This window comes from Taudactylus pleione, unplaced genomic scaffold, assembly GCF_031769625.1.
Source record: "Taudactylus pleione unplaced genomic scaffold, aTauple2 ptg000711l, whole genome shotgun sequence".
In the NCBI taxonomy this organism is placed as follows: Eukaryota; Metazoa; Chordata; class Amphibia; order Anura; family Myobatrachidae; genus Taudactylus; species Taudactylus pleione.
The window spans coordinates 7,661,820-7,687,411 of NW_028285113.1; the positions used below are offsets into that span (position 1 = coordinate 7,661,820).

The window sequence follows — 25,592 nt, forward strand, 5'->3', positions numbered from 1 at the left end:
CACCTATTTTTGAATGTCAGGGAAGTTTTTTTTAGTCTCGCATTTCTGACGTATACCTTTGTGAACCATTTTCTTTTATCATATCATATGCCATTACTATATTTAGAAATGTGTATATTGTATTTACAGTATTACAGTAGCTTGGATCACCTGCCATTGGCTGAAGTTGTGGAACTTGTAGAAACTACGAAGGAAACGGTGGATGACGTATGGAGACAGACTGAGCACGACCCCTTCCCTGAGCACCGCATGAGGCATTTGCTGGAGATTATTGGTAGGATCACTCAGAGGTGCCCTAGATTCCTGATCATATGGATCAATAAACTTGTACGACCCAGAACCTCAGAGTTCCTTTTATTTTCTTTTTTTTTTAAACATATTTTATATATTTTTCTTTTCTTTACAAAGAGAGAGAACTATTTACATCAATGACCAATGGACATTAAAACAAATAATAGCTCAATAATAACATTCTGATCAGTTATGAACAGATGCATAAATGAATACGAGAGTAAGGCTGTGCTCGCAACAAGAAAACAGGGCTTAGAATTGTTTCCATGAATAATTATACAGGTACTCGTTATCGCATCTGCAACATTATGTAGTATAACCTCCAAAGTGCCCAACTCCCTCCCTAGTTCTGTTGCCTACCAAACATACACCCAGCTCACATGATGGGCCTTACACTACACTGTGGTGTTGAAATCTACCCAAACGGTTTCATGTAGAATTATCGTGTTTTCCTTAATATTTCTATACTAATAATCTGTAGATTGATATATCCTATAAAATGGATACAATTGAAAAAGAAACAAAAAATATCAAAATAAAATAGTTAAAAAACAAAACCAACAACGTATACAGGTTGAGTCTCCCATATCCAAATATTCCGAAATACGGAATATTTTCAGCATGACTGAGATAATGAAACCTTTGATTTTTGATGGTTTAATGTACATAAACTTTGTCTAAGGCACAAATTATTAAAAAGATTGTATAAAATAACCTTCAGGCTGTGTGTATAGGGTGTATATGAAACATAAATGAATTTCATGTATGTACACAAACTTTTTTTAATGCACAAAATTATAAAAAATATTGTCTAAAATGACCTGCAGGCTGTGTGTATAAGGTGTATATAACACATAAATGCATTCTGTGTGTATATTTGGGTCCCATTTCCAAGACATTTCATTATAATATGCAATTATTCCAAAATACGGAATATTCCGATATCCAAAATACCCCTGGTCCCAAGCATTTTGGATATGGGAGACTCAACCTGTATCTAGTGTAGTTATTGGCACAGTGCCACCATATTACGCAGCAATTTTAAGAGAATATTAAAACATGGAATCGGTCATCTCAGTCCTAGACCCCCTCTTCCTCCCCCACACCTACGTGAACACTGGGATCACAAACATACAATACACAGATAGTGTCCTGATCAGAATCTAAACCAATGTTGCCACTAAAGTCTCATACAAACTTAACGATATGCTCCATGAGCGATATCGTTATGTGTTTCCCCTGCACTGCCGGCCTCTATGTATTTAACGACATTGAGCATACACACTGAGCGATATCGTTCAGTGCCGGCACCCTCCCTCATCCCCGTACATGCAGAACCTGACCATATCGTCAGGTTGCCCTGCAAGCACAGTCGATGAAAGATATAGTCAACGACCCACGGGAGCGCGCATGGTTGGTCATTGCCGGCATACACACTGGACGATATTGAACGCGATGAACAATAACATTACTTATCGTCTAATGTGTACCCGGCTTAAACCACCATGCTACAATCTCATTTCTACTTGATGAACCATTTATTATATTTCCACGTCTCAATCTGCTGGTTAGAAAAAGCAGACTCCATGAACTGTAAAAAAATAAAAGTAATTGGTAACTCGCTCTAGAGGTTCTAGGAGCAAGATGGACACACAGATACTGGGTCTTCTATGTTTAGGATAATTGTAGCCTCGAATAGGAACAGGGATTTGCACTGCAGTGTGCAGCGTATTCTATCAGTGCACAATACATCTTTTCTTTGTTAGCGTTAGAATGTGACATCGCTGGTTTGGATGAGCATATATAAAGAGAACAAACACTTCCTTTGGCACATGGAGACCAGCTTGGACCAATCTCCCACTAGTGAGAAAGCTGAAAAGAAATCGGCAGGTTTTGAGTTTCAGTAAATGTAACTTACAGCAGAGATCGGCGGCGGACCTACCATCACTGCATGGGGTGCCGCCACTAGGTGACTTAGAGATGAAAGGTGCCCAGCAATTGTGTGCCATCCTGCCGGGGTCTTTAATCTGTCTCTCTGAGCAGGCGTTTGGTGCATCACTGTGCTTGTGCCAGCACCGAGCATGGTCTGAAGAGCAGGATGTGGGCTTCCTCTCTGCACGTGTGGGGACATCACTGTGTCAGGGCTGCAAACATCACAAGAATAGAGCAGGGACCTCCAGAAGGTAGACTGGCATGGCACCCCCGCAAATTTTGCTATATGGCATGGCGATGCAGCGTTCTCTCCCTGCTGAAGATGGTAACCTATAGAAAAACAAAAGACTTAGGGCCTGATTCAGAGCCGCTCGTAAGCGGCCGCTCGTAAGCGGCCGCTCGTTCTGACCGATGTTCGTTCATCTGCGCATTTGTACGGATTGTAATACGCATGCGCGAACCAGTCAGTGCGGCCGAAAATCGTTTGTTCGCTATATAGCGAATGCCTGCTACTTTGAGTGACAGGATGAGGCGTATGTGGGTGGTAACAGGGGAAGGGGCTTGAAAACGGGGAGTGGAGATCAGAACGCAGGCGTGCTTAAAGGTCAAAACGGGCGTTTTAAGGGTGTGCATAATTAAAACAGCAGCGTCATTGCCCACATCACCTGGTTGTTTTATAGTCCAGAACTGCTCGCAATATAGTAGTAGGAAAAACCAACCACAAGAATAGCGAGCAGTTCATACTCTGGTCGATATACTCGATTAATCTAATAAATAGCGGACATGACGTATGGTGAGAGCGTCCAGGGGGCGTACTTTTCAAAATTACAACCGCAAGTTTTGCTCGCTCGTTCAGACTTAGCGGCGTGAACAGACCGCAATGAGCGAACGGTTCATTTGAATAGCCACCCCTTGTTTTGGAACGAACGACCGCAAATAGCGAGCGGCTCTGAATCAGGCCCTTAATCTGCACGGAGTGATATGTGGAGATGCACACAACTGGAAGCTGCTGTCACTTACTGTGTCCTCATAACAACCCCTGTATGATCTTGCAATGGAAATTTTTTAATGTGCTAACCAACGGCCTTTTTACAGCACTAAAAACTGTGATCAATGATTGTAAATGACAGACAGCACTCCTGTACTGTCTGTGTGCAGGGCTCAGGCTAATTCATGCCAGGGGATGGTAAGGCATAAATTATGGGCCTCATTTATCATGGAGTTTTATCACTTACGACGAGTGATAAAACTCATTGGCTGGAGCACCATATATCCTACACAATCAGCTCCCAACTGTCACTTTTCAAACAGATGACAGCTGGGAGCTGGTGGGCTGGAGCACCGTTATCAGACGCAATGAGTTTTATCACTCGTTGCGTATGGTAAAACTTGTTGATAAAGGAGGCCTAATAATCTGCTCAATGTAATGGTGATCGTCTGTGACTGTCCAGGTCACAGTCTGGGAAAGAGTCGCACTCCGTGTCCATGTTAGATGCAGTTGAGCGGTTTCTTATTGCTACTATGCATGTGCCCAGAGTCCGTGCGCACGGTGCCGCAGTACCAATTTAGATGCACCGGAGATGTACGCTACGTCGATGCCGCACGCATGTGGCCGATTTTTTTTTTTCTGTCTTCGCTTGTATTCTGATAGTTACCCTTGGGTGTTGCAGAATGAATTTGGATACTGAGAGGCAATTTCGGAGGGCATTCCTGGGTGGTAACGGGTGGCTAGCCAGACGTGTGCGCTTCGCGGTTAGTGTTTGCGTGTTTTGCCGCAGTTGCACTGACACCGGCTGCCATGTTCTTACGGAGATTCCGCATCTCCACAGGGTAGGTACTATTAGTGCGGCAGCTGGTGGGCTTCTCAGGAGGTAGACCATCGGCATTGGCATAAGGACGCCGTCCAGCTGCAATAACAGGCACTCTGAATCAGACCCACTGTCTCAGATGTCTTGAAATGTATTTGGTAAATGGTGCGACTGATGGTTGCATGTAAAGCTCACCAGGCTGTGTTACAGCATCTAAAGAGGCTCAAAGTGGGCATCGTAAGGGGGGCATCCACTACATGATTTTAGCAGGCGATTGAAACGACATCGTTATCGTTCAATCGTTTAAAAATCGTTTATAAATTGTGCAGTGTTTGGTCGTTAACGATCAACAATGCGCGCTCCCGCTGGTCGTTTGATCATCTCGTCAGTCGACAGAACATGCAGGTCAATTTCACTTGATCTATTAAAGATAGTTTGCAAATCGTTCAGACTGAAAGATAAAATTTCAAGGGAAAATCGTTTAGAGATTGGACAGGGAGTAGATCGTCTAGTGGATGTGCCCCATCAGTCCTTGCACATTTAGATGCCAGGGGAAGGGCTGATAGGTTTTGTGTTGGCAGCACAATTCCATCACAAACATAAAGGCCTATTCAGTATCAGAACCCTAATTGTGGCAGTAAGTCTTAAGGCCCCCATACATCAGCAATTGATTGCAGCAATTTGCAATCGATTGTGTATAAAAATCTTTCCCTTTATCAATCGAATCCAAATTTCACAATTACTGCAATCAATTGCAGATGTTTGGGGGGGCCTTAAGTGATTTTATTCTTAAATTGCCCCTGCTCACAATACTCAGCTGCTGTGGGGAGCTCTTTAGAGGGGATGTAGTCAGTAAGCCAACGGTCTAAATACCGACCGCCGGCTTCCCGACTGTCTAATACCGGCAAAGTACTAATGACAGGTGTCGAAATCCCAACGCCTATCATTAGACCTATGCCGGGAGTCCAACGCCCGGCATACCGAACGAAGGTAAGCCGGGCGCGGACAGCCGCGCGCCGGGGGGGGGGGGTTAGGTTAGGGGCTCCCGGGGGGGAGTTAAGGTTAGGCAGCCCCCCGGGAGGGTTAGGTTTAGGCTAGGGGAAGGGTGGGTTAGGGTTAGGCACCCCTGGGGGGAGGTTAGGGTTAGGCACCCCCCGGGAGACTTAGGTTTAGGAGGGTTAGGGTTAAGGGGGGAATTAGATTAGGGATACTTACCTTAATTAGCGATCGGGATCTTCACCTCTGCCGGGCTTCCATGTAGCCGGCGGTAATGCCTACTGCACCCATATAGAGATGTATGTGTGTGTATAGGTTTTGTGGCACTGTATCAATTTAGACCACTCATGTTGTGTCCTATCCTCTTTCTGCTACTCTGTTTGTTCTTCAGGGTACACACTGGGTCGTAGTGTTCAGAAGATCCTTGGCGGGCTGAGTCTGTGGACAGACCCTTTCCCTGCTGTAAAGGAGAGCCTGCGAGCAGGTATTACGGTCTGTGAGCAATGGACGTCTGCTTGTGAACACCTGACTGGTCAGCTTTGGCGGCGGTACACTCCACACCCTTGGAAGAATGATCAATACACCCCAGAACCTCTTCAAAAACTCGGGAAAAGACTGGAAGAGGTCATTTATTGTTGGGCTGTGTTTGTTGTGTCTCCTCTTGAGAGTTGAGATTGGCCAAGTGGATGAGTTGCCAATAGCAACCAATAAGCTTTGAGGTGGCTTTATCAAGTACATTCTACAAAATTGCAGAAGCTGATTGGTTGCTATGGACAACTGCTTTATTTGTCCACATAGGCACAGTTAAGAGGACTCTATGTTGTTCTTGCTCTGTATGGTGTTAGTTTTGTTTAAATCTTGCAGTAAATTTCCAAGTAACATATTCATCTTTTACAATTGTGAATGCCCAGAGTTTCAGGATTATATTGATTGTCAGTGCAAGTAAATGGATTCTATATTATAATGGTAATTGTCATTATAAAGGTCTGGTTGTCGCCTTCATTTTCAGCTTGTGTAATTGTGACTGTAAGTGACATACAATAGTGACATGCAGACGTTTCTCATTGCAGGTGTTTGCTATACGGATGCTGCATGAGAAGCTGGCTCACTTCCTACCCTCTAGTGACGATCACCACCAGCGATATGGAAAAGTTTTTGAACCCTTTGCTGGATTGAATCCTGTGCACTACAACCCATACACAGAGGTAGCCACCGACCGCTGCCCTCTCGGGTTCTGCTGCCCAATAGCAGTCTGATGCTAATAATCTTCCTGCCAATGTTCTCTTCCAGCCTCTGTGGAGAGCTGCAGTATCACAGTACGAGAGGATGATGGAACCCGCAGAAGAGAAAATAGCCAACAAGCTGAAGTCCTACTTCTCTGAGATCCATGACAGCCCGCAGCAGGTAGATGCCTGGGGCAAATGGCTTATTATGGGAACAGAGGAACAGTCCATAGTCATGCACCCATACGGGAAGATTTGATGGTGGAATTAGAATTTAAACTTAATACAAGGAGGCGTAGAAGGTGCATTTCCACACATTATGACTCCATGTAGGTCTGATTGCCAGCAGATCTAACGAGTTTTAGCAAACCGCATGTGCTATAGCACACCTATGCATCTGTGTGTGTCTTTGAGCGATTGGGTCAGATGGATCTTGGCTGTTTCTACCCGTCCAAAATACTAATCCTAAGTACCTAGTACACTGTTTGCAAACTAACGCAAAATACAGGAAAATGTAGCACAGTGGAGGAAAAAGTACACGGGCAGGTCTGGTACGAGTGACCCGCGCCATGTATCATTAGCGCAATCTGCGACTTTATACCAATTCCTTTGCCACATAAGACCAAGTACACTATTTGCAAACAATGGGGTCTATTTACTAAGCAGTGTTAGGAGACTTAGGGGTCTATTTACTAAGCAGTGTTAGGAGAACTGAAGAGTGAAAAGTGATAAGGTACCAGCCAATCAGCTCCCAACTGTCATTTTTCAAACACAGCCTGTGAGATGACAGTTGGGAGCTGATTGGCTGGTACCTTATCACTTTTCACTCTTCACTTTTCACTTCTCCTAACACTGCTTAGTAAATAGACCTCAGAGTGAAAAGTGTGAAAAATGACAGTTAGGAGCTGATTGGCTGGCACCTTATCACTTTTCACTCTGTCTCGTAACACTGCTTAGTAAATAGACCCCTAAGACTCAAGATTGAGGAAAAAGTAGCACATTTGAGAAAAAGTACGCCAGCACGGAAATCGCACCAGGAGTCTCACGCCATATGGCGCAAAAGGGATAGTTGTAAGTGTCGAAGTTGGTGATGATCTTCTGAATGGCGCAATGAGGTTGGTGCGTTCAAATAGATGTTTACTGGCGTACAGTCACATTAGCATACCGTTCGCTCATTATCCTTTTGCAGTGGAGTTGTGTTTTCTTTGTATGCGACTCATTAGTGGACACAGATTTCCTGATTCTAATTGAGTCAGTCAATGAAAAGGATTCAGCGGTAATTCTGGTGACCTATGTAGCGAAGTTGCGTCTCCGATACAAGTGCAGCGCCTGAAATTGATTCCATTTAATATTCATATGTGCCATCAGCCAGGTCCAGTGTGACACTCTTTCATGTACATATTATTTTAAGGGGTCTAGTTACTAAGCAGTGTTAGGAGAGAGAGTGAAAAGTGATAAGATGCCAGCCAATCAGCTCCCAACTGTCATTTTTCAAACACCGCCTGTAAGATGACAGTTGGGAGCTGATTGGCTGGTACCTTATCACTTTTCACTCTGTCTCCTAACACTGCTTAGTAACTAGACCCCTAAGTCTTATGCTGATTAGCCCTCTTGGTACATGCGTTGTAATGATTGACACTGTGAGAAGTTCTGAGAAGTTCATTTCCATTTTCTCTCTCTGGTGTCTCTTGGTCACATTAATAGTTACATACGTGGAATCCCTGTGGAATTGAAGCTCAGCTTTTTGCACGCTTTCATGTGTTGTTCCTATTTTTTCTCCATACTCATATCATTGTTTTATTTGGAAGCTTCTACAAGCTTTTCAAAAGCACAAGGAGCTTGTGAAAAGGCCGAGTGTCCGGAAGCAGCTGATTCTAGAAAGGGAAACTCTACTTGCCAGACTGCTGGATTACATAAAAGGTAATGACATGTACAGGATAGCGACCAAATCACGTTCTATGTTTTACAATCAGACAAGCTGAATTACCAAAGATTGTTAGGTGTTAATTACAACAATACTGGCATATATTATATGGAAAATTTCGCTTGCAGAACCCTTTTATATATTTGTGTTAATGTGGTATAAAACTGAAAAGCATCTGTTTAATAGATCTCATTGCTCATTATAATGATAATTATAAGCAAGCCACTCTCCTCTATTGTTAATAATCAAAATCGTATTGTAAAGTGTGCAGCAGAGTATCCTGCTGCTATAAAAAGGGAATAGTAATAATAATGGTAATAATTTTCAAAAGTTGTAGACATTTTCTGCAATTGGCCACTGGATGGCAGCAGAGAGCAGTGGTTATTTTGTTCCGATTGACTCCTGTTTAATAAGAGTTCAAGAAAAATAACGTGAAAATAGATCCTAGAACACTGAATATGAAGCCATGCGGGCTGACTTCTATATAGAATTGCTGCAACTCTAGTAGTGTACCCACCTGATGCAATTATGTTGTTCAGAAATATATTGTAACCTTCATTATAGAGTGGAGACTGGAATAATAGGCTGCTAGACCCTGTAAGCCGGGTATTGTACTTTATACTGTACTCTGTGTGGAGAGAGACACCTTTTTAGTAAAGTTTCTGCTTACACAAGCTCGTACCAACTGTACCAAACTCTACTGCAGACTTCTGGGCAGCCAGAGTGTGCCCAAGATTAGAAAGGCTCATGACTTTTTCCAGGTATTGAATCTTAAACTACAACCAATTGCAGAGTTTATCTACGTAAGCTGCTCTCTGTCCGCTGTGACATGGTTGTATTCTATATTTCTCCTCTGAGCAGCCATGGGTTCAATTGGCTATGCACTAAAGCAAGTGTAGCAATTACCAGCATCCATAATTCAGCTGGTGCTCCCCTACTAGCCACCTCATCCAGTCCCAAAATTGTTGTGATGGAAATTGTTGTCAAAGAAAGCTAAGACAAGAAGACCACTCTGGCATGTGTGTACCAAAGCAGTTTATTTCATATGTACAAAAGAAGAGGAGTTAGACTAAAGATGATGCTTAAACTGTTCCATATTCAAATTATTTGAAGTGTTGTAATTTCTTGATTTTATATTTATGCAACTTTCAGACATACAGTCAGACTATGAAATGCGCTGTCACGGCTCCCCCGGAGACTCCTCAGGACCCCTCGCAGGGAAGAACCTTCCGGAGGTTGTAAACAATATTGTGTGGGTGCGGCAGCTCCAGTTAAAGGTAGGAAATGTATGGACTGACCGCTGCAATCTCAGACGCAGGTTTTGTCATCGCTGCCTCCTCATTGTAACTGTATACACTGCATCCCCTGCCTACTCATTGTAACTGTATACACTGCATCCCCTGCCTCCTCATTGTAACTGTATACACTGCATCCCTGCCTCCTCATTGTAACTGTATACACTGCACCCCTGCCTCCTCATTGTAACTGTATACACTGCACCCCTGCCTCCTCATTGTAACTGTATACACTGCACCCCTGCCTCCTCATTGTAACTGTATACACTGCATCCCTGCCTCCTCATTGTAACTGTATACACTGCACCCCTGCCTCCTCATTGTAACTGTATACACTGCACCCCTGCCTCCTCATTGTAACTGTATACACTGCATCCCTGCCTCCTCATTGTAACTGTATACACTGCCATTCTGCCTCCTCATTGTAACTGTATACACTGCACCCCTGCCTCCTCATTGTAACTGTATACACTGTACCCCTGCCTCCTCATTGTAACCGTATACACTGCACCCCTGCCTCCTCATTGTAACCGTGTACACTGCATCTCTGCCTCCTCATTGTAACTGTATACACTGCATCCCCTGCCTTCTCATTGTAACTGTATACACTGCCTCCTCATTGTAACTGTATACACTGCCACCCTGCCTCCTCATTGTAACTGTATACACTGCATCCCTGCCTCCTCATTGTAACTGTATACACTGCCACCCTGCCTCCTCATTGTAACTGTATACACTGCACCCCTGCCTCCTCATTGTAACTGTATACACTGCACCCCTGCCTCCTTATTGTAACTGTATACACTGCATCCCTGCCTCCTCATTGTAACTGTATACACTGCCTCCTCATGGTACCTGTATACACTGGACCCCTGCCTCCTCATGGTACCTGTATACACTGGACCCCTGCCTCCTCATTGTAACTGTATACACTGCCTCCCTGCCTCCTCATTGTAACTGTATACACTGCCTCCCTGCCTCCTCATTGTAACTGTATACACTGCACCCCTGCCTCCTCATTGTAACTGTATACACTGCACCCCTGCCTCCTCATTGTAACTGTATACACTGCCTCCCTGTCTCCTCATTGTAACTGTATACACTGCCTCCCTGCCTCCTCATTGTAACTGTATACACTGCCTCCCTGCCTTCTCATTGTAACTGTATACACTGCACCCCTGCCTCCTCATTGTAACTGTATACACTGCACCCCTGCCTCCTCATTGTAACTGTATACACTGCACCCCTGCCTCCTCATTGTAACTGTATACACTGCATCCCTGCCTCCTCATTGTAACTGTATACACTGCCTCCTCATGGTACCTGTATACACTGGACCCCTGCCTCCTCATTGTAACTGTATACACTGCCTCCCTGCCTCCTCATTGTAACTGTATACACTGCACCCCTGCCTCCTCATTGTAACCGTATACACTGCACCCCCTGCCTCCTCATTGTAACTGTATACACTGCATCTCTGCCTCCTCATTGTAACTGTATACACTGCACCCCTGCCTCCTCATTGTAACTGTATACACTGCCTCCCTGTCTCCTCATTGTAACTGTATACACTGCCTCCCTGCCTCCTCATTGTAACTGTATACACTGCCTCCCTGCCTCCTCATGGTACCTGTATACACTGCCTCCTCATTGTAACTGTATACACTGCCTCCCTGCCTCCTCATTGTAACTGTATACACTGCACCCCTGCCTCCTCATTGTAACTGTATACACTGCACCCCTGCCTCCTCATTGTAACTGTATACACTGCATCTCTGCCTCCTCATTGTAACTGTATACACGGCATCCCCTGCCTCCTCATTGTAACTGTATACACTGCATCCCTGCCTCCTCATTGTAACTGTATACACTGCACCCCTGCCTCCTCATTGTAACTGTATACACTGCACCCCTGCCTCCTCATTGTAACTGTATACACTGCACCCCTGCCTCCTCATTGTAACTGTATACACTGCATCCCTGCCTCCTCATTGTAACTGTATACACTGCCTCCTCATGGTACCTGTATACACTGGACCCCTGCCTCCTCATTGTAACTGTATACACTGCCTCCCTGCCTCCTCATTGTAACTGTATACACTACCTCCCTGCCTCCTCATTGTAACTGTATACACTGCCTCCCTGCCTCCTCATTGTAACTGTATACACTGCACCCCTGCCTCCTCATTGTAACTGTATACACTGCACCCCTGCCTCCTCATTGTAACTGTATACACTGCGCCCCTGCCTCCTCATTGTAACTGTATACACTGCACCCCTGCCTCCTCATTGTAGCTGTATACACTGCATCCCTGCCTCCTCATTGTAACTGTATACACTGCACCCCTGCCTCCTCATTGTAACTGTATACACTGCATCCCTGCCTCCTCATTGTAACTGTATACACTGCCTCCTCATGGTACCTGTATACACTGCATCCCTGCCTCCTCATTGTAACTGTATACACTGCCTCCCTGCCTCCTCATTGTAACTGTATACACTGCCTCCCTGCCTCCTCATTGTAACTGTATACACTGCACCCCTGCCTCCTCATTGTAACTGTATACACTGCATCCCTGCCTCCTCATTGTAACTGTATACACTGCATCCCTGCATCCTCATTGTAACTGTATACACTGCATCCCCTGCCTCCTCATTGTAACTGTATACACTGCATCCCTGCCTCCTCATTGTAACTGTATACACTGCATCCCCTGCCTCCTCATTGTAACTGTATACACTGCATCCCTGCCTCCTCATTGTAACTGTATACACTGCATCCCCTGCCTCCTCATTGTAACTGTATACACTGCATCCCCTGCCTCCTCATTGTAACTGTATACACTGCATCCCTGCCTCCTCATTGTAACTGTATACACTGCCTCCTCATGGTACCTGTATACACTGCATCCCTGCCTCCTCATTGTAACTGTATACACTGCCTCCCTGCCTCCTCATTGTAACTGTATACACTGCCTCCCTGCCTCCTCATTGTAACTGTATACACTGCACCCCTGCCTCCTCATGGTACCTGTATACACTGCCTCCTCATGGTACCTGTATACACTGGACCCCTGCCTCCTCATTGTAACTGTATACACTGCCTCCCTGCCTCCTCATTGTAACTGTGTACACTGCACCCCTGCCTCCTCATTGTAACTGTATACACTGCATCCCTGCCTCCTCATTGTAACTGTATACACTGCACCCCTGCCTCCTCATTGTAACTGTATACACTGCACCCCTGCCTCCTCATGGTACCTGTATACACTGGACCCCTGCCTCCTCATTGTAATTGTATACACTGCCTCCCTGCCTCCTCATTGTAACTGTATACACTGCACCCCTGCCTCCTCATTGTAACTGTATACACTGCACCCCCTGCCTCCTCATTGTAACTGTATACACTGCATCTCTGCCTCCTCATTGTAACTGTATACACTGCACCCCCTGCCTCCTCATTGTAACTGTATACACAGCATCTCTGCCTCCTCATTGTAACTGTATACACTGCATCTCTGCCTCCTCATAGTAACTGTATACACTGCCTCCCTGTCTCCTCATTGTAACTGTATACACTGCCTCCCTGCCTCCTCATTGTAACTGTATACACTGCCTCCTCATTGTAACTGTATACACTGCCTCCCTGCCTCCTCATTGTAACTGTATACACTGCACCCCTGCCTCCTCATTGTAACTGTATACACTGCATCCCTGCCTCCTCATTGTAACTGTATACACTGCATCCCTGCCTCCTCATTGTAACTGTATACACTGCCTCCCTGCCTCCTCATTGTAACTGTATACACTGCACCCCTGCCTCCTCATTGTAACTGTATACACTGCACCCCTGCCTCTTCATTGTAACTGTATACCCTGCACCCCTGCCTCCTCATTGTAACTGTATACACTGCACCCCTGCCTCCTCATTGTAACCGTGTACACTGGACCCCTGCAGTCCTCATTGTAACCGTATACACTGCACCCCTGCCTCCTCATTGTAACTGTATACACTGCACCCCTGCCTCCTCATTGTAACTGTATACACTGCCTCCCTGTCTCCTCATTGTAACTGTATACACTGGCTCCCTGCCTCCTCATTGTAACTGTATACACTGCACCCCTGCCTCCTCATTGTAACTGTATACACTGCACCCCTGCCTCCTCATTGTAACTGTATACACTGCCTCTTCATTGTAACTGTATACACTGCACCCCTGACTCCTCATTGTAACTGTATACACTGCACCCCTGCCTCCTCATTGTAACTGTATACACTGCACCCCTGCCTCCTCATTGTAACTGTATACACTGCACCCCTGCCTCCTCATTGTAACTGTATACACTGCACCCCTGCCTCCTCATTGTAACTGTATACACTGCCTCCCTGCCTCCTCATTGTAACTGTATACACTGCACCCCCTGCCTCCTCATTGTAACTGTATACACTGCCTCCTCATGGTACCTGTATACACTGCATCCCTGCCTCCTCATTGTAACTGTATACACTGCCTCCCTGCCTCCTCATTGTAACTGTATACACTGCACCCCCTGCCTCCTCATTGTAACTGTATACACTGCCTCCTCATGGTACCTGTATACACTGCATCCCTGCCTCCTCATTGTAACTGTATACACTGCCTCCCTGCCTCCTCATTGTAACTGTATACACTGCATCCCTGCCTCCTCATTGTAACTGTATATACTGCATCCCTGCCTCCTCATTGTCTTCTGCTTTCCTTCTCTGTGACTAAGGTGGAGGATTCTGTGAGGATGGCTGAGACCCTTCTGTCAGATCTGTCTGGATTTCAGTCCTTTTACAAAGATGCTGGAGAACTTCTGGAGCAGTTCAGAGAATATGAACAGGAACAGTTCAGTGACTGGTCACAAGAGATTCAGTCAGGTTTATCTGATCCAAAATCAGGATTTTGGTTGGTATTTTTGAATTTTTTTATTTTTTTCGTGATTGATAATTTTTTAATTTTATTCAATTTCTATTGTCATGCATCAGCTATAGACAAACACATGACAATAAAAAAAAAAAAAAAAAAAAGCTCCCTGCGATCACAGCTGGCTCTGTCTGCTGTAAATCCATCTGCAGATATATTGAAATACTTGTCCAGCCAAATGACTCCAACAAGTGTTTGTGTTACTAAAGCTAGGACCTCACCTCTGCATTTCCTATAGTCTGTATTAAGGAGGTCGTAATGGGTCTTCTTTTATCAAGTACATTGAATAATAACCTGTAGCAGTCCTTCTCCTCTGATTATCTGGATGGAGTCTGAAAATAAGCATGCTTTGTACTATGTTGGCTACTTACCTTTTCTAATCAACCAGGCTAGTATGCTAAATAACCGGCCAGCGTGCTAATCATGACCAATATGCTAAATAACCGGCCAGCATGCTAATCGTGACCAATATGCTAAATAACCGGCCAGCATGCTAATCATGACCAATATGCTAAATAAACGGCCAGCATGCTAATCATGACCAATATGCTAAATAACCGGCCAGCATGCTAATCGTGACCAATATGCTAAATAACCGGCCAGCATGCTAATCGTGACCAATATGCTAAATAACCGGCCAGCATGCTAATCGTGACCAATATGCTAAATAACCGGCCAGCATGCTAATCGTGACCAATATGCTAAATAACCGGCCAGCATGCTAATCGTGACCAATATGCTAAATAACCGGCCAGCATGCTAATCCTGACCAATATGCTAAATAACCGGCCAGCATGCTAATCCTGACCAATATGCTAAATAAACGGCCAGCATGCTAATCATGACCAATATGCTAAATAACCGGCCAGCATGCTAATCATGACCAATATGCTAAATAACCGGCCAGCATGCTAATCATGACCAATATGCTAAATAACCGGCCAGCATGCTAATCATGACCAATATGCTAATCGTGACCAATATGCTAAATAACCGGCCAGCATGCTAATCATGACCAATATGCTAAATAACCGGCCAGCATGCTAATCATGACCAATATGCTAAATAACCGGCCAGCATGCTAATCATGACCAATATGCTAATCGTGACCAATATGCTCAATAGCCGGCCAGTATGCTAATCGTGACCAATATGCTAAATAACCGGCCAGTATGCTAATCGTGACCAATATGCTAAATTGCCGGCTAGTATGCTAATCGTGACCAATATGCTAAATAACCGGCCAGCATGCTAATCGTGGCCAATATGCTAAATAGCCGGCCAGCATGCTAATCGTGGCCAATATGCTAAATAACCGGCCAGCATGCTAATCGTGGCCAATATGCTAAATAACCGGCCAGCATGCTAATCGTGACCAATATGCTAAACAGCCGGCCAGCATGCTAATCGTGACCAATATGCTAAATAGCTGTCCAGCATGCTCATCGTGACCAATATGCTAAATAACTGGCCAGCATGCTAATTATGACCAATATGCTAAATAGCCGGCCAGTATGCTAATCGTGACCAATATGCTTAGTAGCCGGCCAGTATGCTATTCATTACCAATATGCTAAATAACCGGCCAGCATGCTCATCGTGACCAATATGCTAAATAACCGGCCAGCATGCTAATCATGACCAATATGCTAAATAACCGGCCAGCATGCTTATCATGACCAATATGCTAAATAGCCGGCCAGTATGCTAAGCATGACCAATATGCTAAATAGCCGGCCAGTATGCTATTCATTACCAATATGCTAAATAGCCGGCCAGCATGCTAATCATGACCAATATGCTAAATAACCGGCCAGCATGCTAATCATGACCAATATGCTAAATAAACGGCCAGCATGCTAATCATGACCAATATGCTAAATAGCCGGCCAGTATGCTAAGCATGACCAATATGCTAAATAGCCGGCCAGTATGCTATTCATTACCAATATGCTAAATAGCCGGCCAGCATGCTAATCATGACCAATATGCTAAATAACCGGCCAGCATGCTAATCATGACCAATATGCTAAATAACCGGCCAGCATGCTTATCATGACCAATATGCTAAATAGCCGGCCAGTATGCTAAGCATGACCAATATGCTAAATAGCCGGCCAGTATGCTATTCATTACCAATATGCTAAATAGCCGGCCAGCATGCTAATCATGACCAATATGCTAAATAACCGGCCAGCATGCTAATCATGACCAATATGCTAAATAAACGGCCAGCATGCTAATCATGACCAATATGCTAAATAACCGGCCAGCATGCTCATCGTGACCAATATGCTAAATAACCGGCCAGCATGCTAATCATGACCAATATGCTAAATAACCGGCCAGCATGCTAATCATGACCAATATGCTAAATAACCGGCCAGCATGCTAATCATGACCAATATGCTAAATAACCGGCCAGCATGCTAATCATGACCAATATGCTAAATAAACGGCCAGCATGCTAATCATGACCAATATGCTAAATAACCGGCCAGCATGCTAATCATGACCAATATGCTAAATAACCGGCCAGCATGCTAATCATGACCAATATGCTAAATAACCGGCCAGCATGCTAATCATGACCAATATGCTAATCGTGACCAATATGCTAAATAGCCGGCCAGTATGCTAATCGTGACTAATATGCTAAATAACCGGCCAGTATGCTAATCGTGGCCAATATGCTAAATAGCCGGCCAGCATGCTAATCGTGGCCAATATGCTAAATAACTGGCCAGCATGCTAATTATGACCAATATGCTAAATAGCTGGCCAGTATGCTAATCGTGACCAATATGCTTAGTAGCCGGCCAGTATGCTATTCATTACCAATATGCTAAATAGCTGGCCAGCATGCTCATCGTGACCAATATGCTAAATAGCCGGCCAGCATGCTAATCATGACCAATATACTAAATAACCGGCCAGCATGCTAATCGTGACCAATATGCTAAATAGCCGGCCAGTATGCTAATCGTGACCAATATGCTAAATAACCGGCCAGCATGCTAATCGTGGCCAATATGCTAAATAGCCGGCCAGCATGCTAATCGTGACCAATATGCTAAATAGCCGGCCAGTATGCTAATCGTGACCAATATGCTAAATAGCCGGCCAGTATGCTAAGCATGACCAATATGCTAAATAGCCGGCCAGTATGCTATTCATTGCCAATATTCTAAATAGCCGGCCAGCATGCTAATCGTGACCAATATGCTAAATAGCCGGCCAGCATGCTAATCGTGACCAATATGCTAAATAACCGGCCAGCATGCTAATCGTGGCCAATATGCTAAATAACCGGCCAGCATGCTAATCATGACCAATATGCTAAATAACCGGCCAGCATGCTTATCATGACCAATATGCTAAATAGCCGGCCAGTATGCTAAGCATGACCAATATGCTAAATAGCCGGCCAGTATGCTATTCATTGCCAATATGCTAAACAGCCGGCCAGCATGCTAATCGTGACCAATATGCTAAATAGCTGTCCAGCATGCTAATCATGACCAATATGCTAAATAACTGGCCAGCATGCTAATTATGACCAATATGCTAAACAGCCGGCCAGCATGCTAATTACAATCACTGTCTTTCCAATTCATAATGCTCTGCTCCATGGAGAAGCGCTGGCCTAGTGCTAGGGGTTTAAAAGGGATATACGAGCGCTGCTAGGGACTCTTTTAGCATACTATAAGATCTTGGTTTCTATCTGCCCCTCTCTTATGCTCCTATGAGAACTGTTGTATAGCTGCCAGTGTTGAAAAATTATTTAGATAAAGAATCGGAATAAATAGTGAATATGGTATGATGTAGCTCTGCATTGAACAAATTGATATTTATGTCAGAATAAATACAGACACACAACCAATAATTAGTATATCCACACCCGCAATTGTGTATAAATATTTTGTACACTTAGTGAAATTTTCCTTCAACTTTTATTTTCTAGGTCTGACATGTAGGGCTGTCAAGGTTATAGCACTTTTTTGTTAAGGTTTTTATAACTATTACATTGTTGCAGTATTTCAGTATGTGGGAATCCTTTGTCAACCCAAATGGTTTATTGGAATTGTATAAGTTGTATGTAGCGTTTGAATGAATTCTGTCCTTTTCTTATACTTTGTGTTGTTCTATTTCATTTATTTAGCATACAACCTAACAGTCAGGTTATGGAATTGGACCACTCTAACGGAGAATTAAAGATCCACTATTCTGACCGCTTGGTCACTCTGCTGCGAGAAGTCCGGCAGCTGTCGGCTCTTGGATTGGTAATTCCGGCTAAGATCCAGCAAGCTGCCAAAACGGCACAGAAGTTCTGTAAGCAAGCCGTGATTCTTAAACAGGTATGTGAGCGTGACTCTGTCATTTCTTACCATCTCTTCTTCACACTATGGGCCTGATTCAGAGCCGGACGCAATTAGCGTCCAGAAAATAGGGGTGGCTATTCAAATGAACCGTTCGCTGTTTGCGGTCTGTTCACGCCTCTAGGTCTGAACGAGCGAACCAAACTTCCGGTCATTTTTTAAAAAAAATACGCCCCCTGGCCGCTCGCATCCTACGTCATGTCCGCTATTTATTAGATTAATCGAGTACAACGACCAGCGTATGAACTGCTCGCTATTCTTGGGGTTGGTTTTTGCTACCACAATTTTGCGAGCAGTTCTGACTATAAAATAACCCAGTGACATGGTCAATGACGCTGCTGTTTTAATTATGCACACCCATAAAACGCCCGTTTTGACCTTTAAGCACGCCTGCGTTCGGATCTCCACTCCCCGTTTTCAAGCACCTTCCCCTGTTACCACCCACATACGCCTCTTTCTGTCAATCAAAATAGCAGGCATTCGCTATTTAGCGAACAAACGATTTTCGGCCGCACTGACTGGTTCGCGCATGCGTATTACGATCCGTATGCATGCGCAGTTGGGCAAACATCGCTCGGAGCGAACGAGCGGCCGCTTACGAGCGGCTCTGAATCAGACCCTATGACCAGTCTCATGAAAGTTAAATAAAAAAAGGTTACCAGCGCTAAGTGGTCACCAATAAATTATAAAGCTCAGAAACAGATGTAAAATTCACAATTAACACTTTATTACATATATTGGCAATGAAACAGGTAGCATAAAAGCATGCAATTAGGAAAATACAATATAACTCATTGCAATGAATCCGCTACTAGGGGGATCAAAAGTCCATGGTTATGGAATGGGCACTAGCTGTGTGGGCCATATGAACAGTTCCAATAGAAAAGGCACAGCAAATATTTACCAAGTGGGTGAAAGGTGTATCTCAGTCCTATAGGCGAAAATCGCAGAGAAATTGACTGGATTGGTATCCACTTGCAGCTGTATCTTGTATGGAGGGTTGATGAAGGTTCCCACGCAGCAATATTATGTGTCCAATAATATCCAATAGAAGATGGTATATTGTAGATCACCCCAAAGATTGTGGCGGCAGAACAGGAGGCTTAACGCGTTTCAGTGGTTAATGGTGTCCAGCTTTTTCAGAAGCATATCCCAAATAAAGTGCTCAAGGTCCTTATATTCCTCTTTCATTACAAAAGCTATAAACACCTGAGTGTCAATTAGAGACAATCAATATGTATATACATCCGTTTTATACAGCTTATCGTCTACATAATAACCTTAGTTTGAAGGCAATCCCATTTTATCAAAGATAGTTTATTATTTAAAGAAAACAAAACAAAATAAAAAAATCATAAAATTACAAAGGTTGTACCTTGTTATCATTACTTCTTTGACACCATTAACTAGCGAAACGCGTTAAGCCTCCTGTTCTGCCGCCACAATCTTTGGGGTGATCTACAATATACCATCTTCTATTGGATATTATTGGACACATAATATTGCTGCGTGGGAACCTTCATCAACCCTCCATACAAGATACAGCTGCAAGTGGATACCAATCCAGTCAATTTCTCTGCGGTTTTCGCCTATAGGACTGAGATACACCTTTCACCCACTTGGTAAATATTTGCTGTGCCTTTTCTATTGGAACTGTTCATATGGCCCACACAGCTAGTGCCCATTCCATAACCATGGACTTTTGATCCCCCTAGTAGCGGATTCATTGCAATGATTTATATTGCTACTATTTTTTATTGTATTTTCCTAATTGCATGCTTTTATGCTACCTGTTTCATTGCCAATATATGTAATAAAGTGTTAATTGTGACTTTTACATCCGTTTCTGAGCTTTATAATTTATTGGTGACCACTTAGCGCTGGTAACCTTTTTTTTTATTTACTATTTATATATTTTGGAGTCTGACAAACCTCTACTGACTGCTTTCTTGTCTGCGCATTGGATATTTTGTCTATAGTCTCATGAATGTACTGCGTCATAGGCATTGTAATGCTGGCCACACATGCATGTTGCAGGCGGGCAAGATTGCAGCCTGGGCACAAAAACAGCCACAGTGCCAGATTCTAAAATATGATCATTTTTGGAAATGTTAGTAAATATGTTTGGCAGAAGACTGTGAATGTAGTCCTAGTCATCCTGGAAGTGGCTGGGCCCCATGGGTAGAACAGCGATACCTGTTCCCAAGTACTACATATCTGGCACATTGGCAGGATATAATGTATGTGTCCGCTCTGACAGTCCTGGATAAACTTTTTTCTTTTTTCTCCTATAATTCGCTCTGTGAATCAGTTTCCATCATTATAATCATCCGCTCGCAACTTGCACCCGGGATTCAGTACCCACAAGTCATGCCCCTCCAAACAGGTGCATATGAACCTTATAAGTGGGTATCTTGGGTACCCTCCGTGTCAATGCCACCTTGTTGTACTGCACGCCCCCACCAACCAGCCAAAATAAAGGAGCAACTTGCTTCTACAGCCTGCTCTGAATAAGGACCACTATGAGGATCTGAATTTAAACCATATTATTTAATAATGTACCTATAATTGATAAAAACCTTATACTTTAGTATGTAGCTTTGCGGTTTCACCACTTAGCCCTATATCATATATTTCCTCCACAATAGATCTTCAGTAACCCCAGCGATGGGTTATGTGTTGTGGGCAGGGTGTGCAGTGCACATGGGCCAGGGGGGCACGCACATCGCACACCTTGCACCCATATTTAAATATACCGTATATACTCCAGTATAAGTCGACCCGAATATAAGGCGAGGTACCTACTTTTACCACAAAAAACTGGGAAAACTTATTGACTCGAGTATAAGCCTAGGGTGGGAAATGGCAGCAGCTGGTTGTGCCCCCAGTAGTAATTCCCCCTGGTTGTGCCCCCAGTAGTAATCCCCCCTTTCAGTGCCTCCAGTAGTAATCCCCCCTGGTAGTGCCTCCAGTGGTAATCCCCCCCTTTTAGTGCCCCCAGAAGTAATCCCCCCCTGGTTGTACCCCGAGTGGTAATCCCCCCCTGGTAGTGCCCCCTGTAGAAATCTCCCCCCCCCCCTGGTAGTTCCAGTGGTAAAATCCCCCCTTTTAGTGCCCCCTGTAGTAATGGCCCCCTGGTAGTGCCCCCAGTAGTCCCCCCCCCAGTGGAGAGAGATGTAATAAGAATAAAAATAAATCACTTACCTGAAACTCCCGCTCCTGGTCCCGCCGCTAACAGCTCCTCCGGCCGCTTTGCATGGGAGAGACGTCATTACTCATGACATCTCTCCCATTACCCACTGCGGGAGCCGGAAGATGGCTCCCGCAGTGGGAACAGCAGCAGCCGCTGAGAGTCTGACAGACTCTCAGCGGCTGCTGATTACAGCAAACACATAGCTGCCGGCTCCGGCCGAGGGGATGCTATTTCAACACAAAAAATGTGCTGAAAAACTCTACTTATACTCGAGTATATACGGTACTTACCTTTTCGCAGATTCCGGTGTCCTGCTCTGCGGCGCCTGACTGGCAGCAAAAAAGAATAAATCACAGGGTAAATGGCAGTGGTCATTTTCCCTGTGACTCGCGCATGCGCAGAAAAGATGTCCCCCAGGAAAAAGGCGCAGACACCATTCTCCCGGGGTTCTGCGCACGCGCAGTAGGTTCTGGCATGAAGCCAGAATCTACTGTGCTGACAGAGAGGAGGGTACACACAGACCCCCCTCCTCTCTTAAAATGTCCCTGGTTGTGGGGTGTATAATTTGATGTATGCTATAGGGGACATGATCTACGCTATCATACAGTACTATTTATGGCAGCTGCAGTGTAAGTCCTGGTAACACTGGCCCAAACGTGTGTGTAGAAGTGAGGTTCATGTATCAGTCTCCCAATGTTTCTGTTGGTCTGTCTGTATCTTGATGTATCCAGCCCTCTGACTGTACTGTTGTCCAAGGTTGCCCATTTCTACAACACGATAGACCAGCAGATGATTCAGAGCCAGAGACCTATGATGCTAAAGTCTGCGCTGGCATTTGAGCAAATAATTAAGGTAAGCTTTATATGTACTATGAAGCTAATGATCTGAGTTATGAATTATGTTCCTGTGGAAGGAATTTATATTAATGATTTTTTTTTTCCCTGCTAGAATTCTAGGGAGGGCGAAAAGGGTGAAAAAACGTCCATAAAGTGGGACAATCCCAAAGAGCTTCAAAGTTACATAGAGAAACTGCAAAGTGCATCCGAGCAGCTCTCTACTGAAAACCGCAAGCTGAGGAAGAAGCACACTGACTTCTGTGAGAAGGTACATGCGATGTATAGGGCTATTAGATGTTCTGTAGTAGTACTGTCCATGGGAGGGACTTGTTTCTCCCTGTATAGTCTCTGTATTTACCATAGATAGAAGAGCTGTGACCACTATTGGCCTCGCACTGAATGTGGCTTGGGCCCTGATTGGCCAGAGAGGTGTTACTTCCTTATAGCTTCACATGAACATTGAAAGAGTTTAGGTTCTATAAGTGACCATATGCTAATGAGCCACATCTGGACAGGAGAATATACTTCTGGCACTTGTCATTTACATGGCATATCTATGTTATACGTGGAAATTATATTAATATGAGCCCATGGGCCTGAGTCAGAGGTGCATGCAGTCGCAGCTGCTTCTTTATGCTATTGCCGAAACCAATTATCTTCATACTGAGATGCTCAGTAGCAGCTGCGCTAATCCGTTGCGATGCGTCTTTAGATGTTTCGTCTGTTGCAACTTCAAAACTTGCAACAGTCCTGTGTCAGTGCTGCTGCGTCTTTAGATGTATCCTCTGTTACACAGTCCTGTGTCAGTGCTGCTGCGTCTTTAGATGTATCCTCTGTTACACAGTCCTGTGTCAGCGCTGCTGCATCTTTAGATGTATCCTCTGTTACACAGTCCTGTGTAAGTGCTGCTGCATCTTTAGATGTATCCTCTGTTGCACAGTCCTGTGTCAGTGCTGCTGCGTCTTTAGATGTATCCTCTGTTACACAGTCCTGTGTCAGTGCTGCTGCGTCTTTAGATGCATCGTCTGTTACACAGTCCTGTGTCAGTGCTGCTGCGTCTTTAGATGTATCCTGTGTTGCACAGTCCTGTGTCAGCGCTGCTGGGTCTTTAGATGTATCCTGTGTTACACAGTCCTGTGTCAGTGCTGCTGCGTCTTTAGATGTATCCTCTGTTACACAGTCCTGTGTCAGCGCTGCTGCGTCTTTTAGATGTATCCTCTGTTACACAGTCCTGTGTCAGTGCTGCTGCGTCTTTAGATGTATCCTCTGTTACACAGTCCTGTGTCAGCGCTGCTGCGTCTTTAGATGTATCCTCTGTTACACAGACCTGTGTCAGTGCTGCTGGGTCTTTAGATGTATCCTCTGTTACACAGTCCTGTGTCAGTGCTGCTGCATCTTTAGATGTATCCTCTGTTGCACAGTCCTGTGTCAGTGCTGCTGCGTCTTTAGATGTATCCTCTGTTGCACAGTCCTGTGTCAGCGCTGCTGCGTCTTTAGATGTATCCTCTGTTACACAGTCCTGTGTCAGCGCTGCTGCGTCTTTAGATGTATCCTCTGTTACACAGTCCTGTGTCAGTGCTGCTGCGTCTTTAGATGTATCCTCTGTTACACAGTCCTGTGTCAGTGCTGCTGGGTCTTTAGATGTATCCTCTGTTACACAGTCCTGTGTCAGTGCTGCTGCGTCTTTAGATGTATCCTCTGTTACACAGTCCTGTGTCAGCGCTGCTGCATCTTTAGATGTATCCTCTGTTACACAGTCCTGTGTAAGTGCTGCTGCATCTTTAGATGTATCCTCTGTTGCACAGTCCTGTGTCAGTGCTGCTGCGTCTTTAGATGTATCCTCTGTTACACAGTCCTGTGTCAGTGCTGCTGCGTCTTTAGATGCATCGTCTGTTACACAGTCCTGTGTCAGTGCTGCTGCGTCTTTAGATGTATCCTGTGTTGCACAGTCCTGTGTCAGCGCTGCTGGGTCTTTAGATGTATCCTGTGTTACACAGTCCTGTGTCAGTGCTGCTGCGTCTTTAGATGTATCCTCTGTTACACAGTCCTGTGTCAGCGCTGCTGCGTCTTTTAGATGTATCCTCTGTTACACAGTCCTGTGTCAGTGCTGCTGCGTCTTTAGATGTATCCTCTGTTACACAGTCCTGTGTCAGCGCTGCTGCGTCTTTAGATGTATCCTCTGTTACACAGACCTGTGTCAGTGCTGCTGGGTCTTTAGATGTATCCTCTGTTACACAGTCCTGTGTCAGTGCTGCTGCATCTTTAGATGTATCCTCTGTTGCACAGTCCTGTGTCAGTGCTGCTGCGTCTTTAGATGTATCCTCTGTTGCACAGTCCTGTGTCAGCGCTGCTGCGTCTTTAGATGTATCCTCTGTTACACAGTCCTGTGTCAGCGCTGCTGCGTCTTTAGATGTATCCTCTGTTACACAGTCCTGTGTCAGTGCTGCTGCGTCTTTAGATGTATCCTCTGTTACACAGTCCTGTGTCAGTGCTGCTGGGTCTTTAGATGTATCCTCTGTTACACAGTCCTGTGTCAGTGCTGCTGCGTCTTTAGATGTATCCTCTGTTACACAGTCCTGTGTCAGTGCTGCTGCGTCTTTAGCTGCCCATTGAAATCCACAGCTCTTCTGTCCAAATTGGTTATGCAGTGCTGAGCAGCCGTGTTCCTCTTTATTATTCCTGTTTAACATTTTGAATCTATTTTAACTATTATAACTTCAACATTCTCTTTGTTACTTTCATTTAAATTATTGCACGTCATGAGAT

General features: G+C 44.7%; 1 protein-coding gene across 2 annotated transcripts in view; it reads left to right on the plus strand.

Moving 5' to 3' along the window:
- The window catches only part of DYNC2H1 (dynein cytoplasmic 2 heavy chain 1), a 480,449-nt gene that overhangs the window by 23,794 nt on the left and 431,063 nt on the right, over nt 1-25,592 (plus strand). For both annotated transcript variants that reach the window (XM_088456705.1, XM_088456706.1), the window contains exons 5-14: nt 130-274; nt 5,419-5,651; nt 6,098-6,232; nt 6,318-6,431; nt 8,059-8,170; nt 9,327-9,451; nt 14,225-14,400; nt 18,581-18,776; nt 22,747-22,842; nt 22,939-23,094. In XM_088456705.1, coding sequence (XP_088312831.1) covers nt 130-274; nt 5,419-5,651; nt 6,098-6,232; nt 6,318-6,431; nt 8,059-8,170; nt 9,327-9,451; nt 14,225-14,400; nt 18,581-18,776; nt 22,747-22,842; nt 22,939-23,094 — 1,488 coding nt within the window. The remainder of the gene's footprint in view (nt 1-129; nt 275-5,418; nt 5,652-6,097; nt 6,233-6,317; nt 6,432-8,058; nt 8,171-9,326; nt 9,452-14,224; nt 14,401-18,580; nt 18,777-22,746; nt 22,843-22,938; nt 23,095-25,592) is intronic.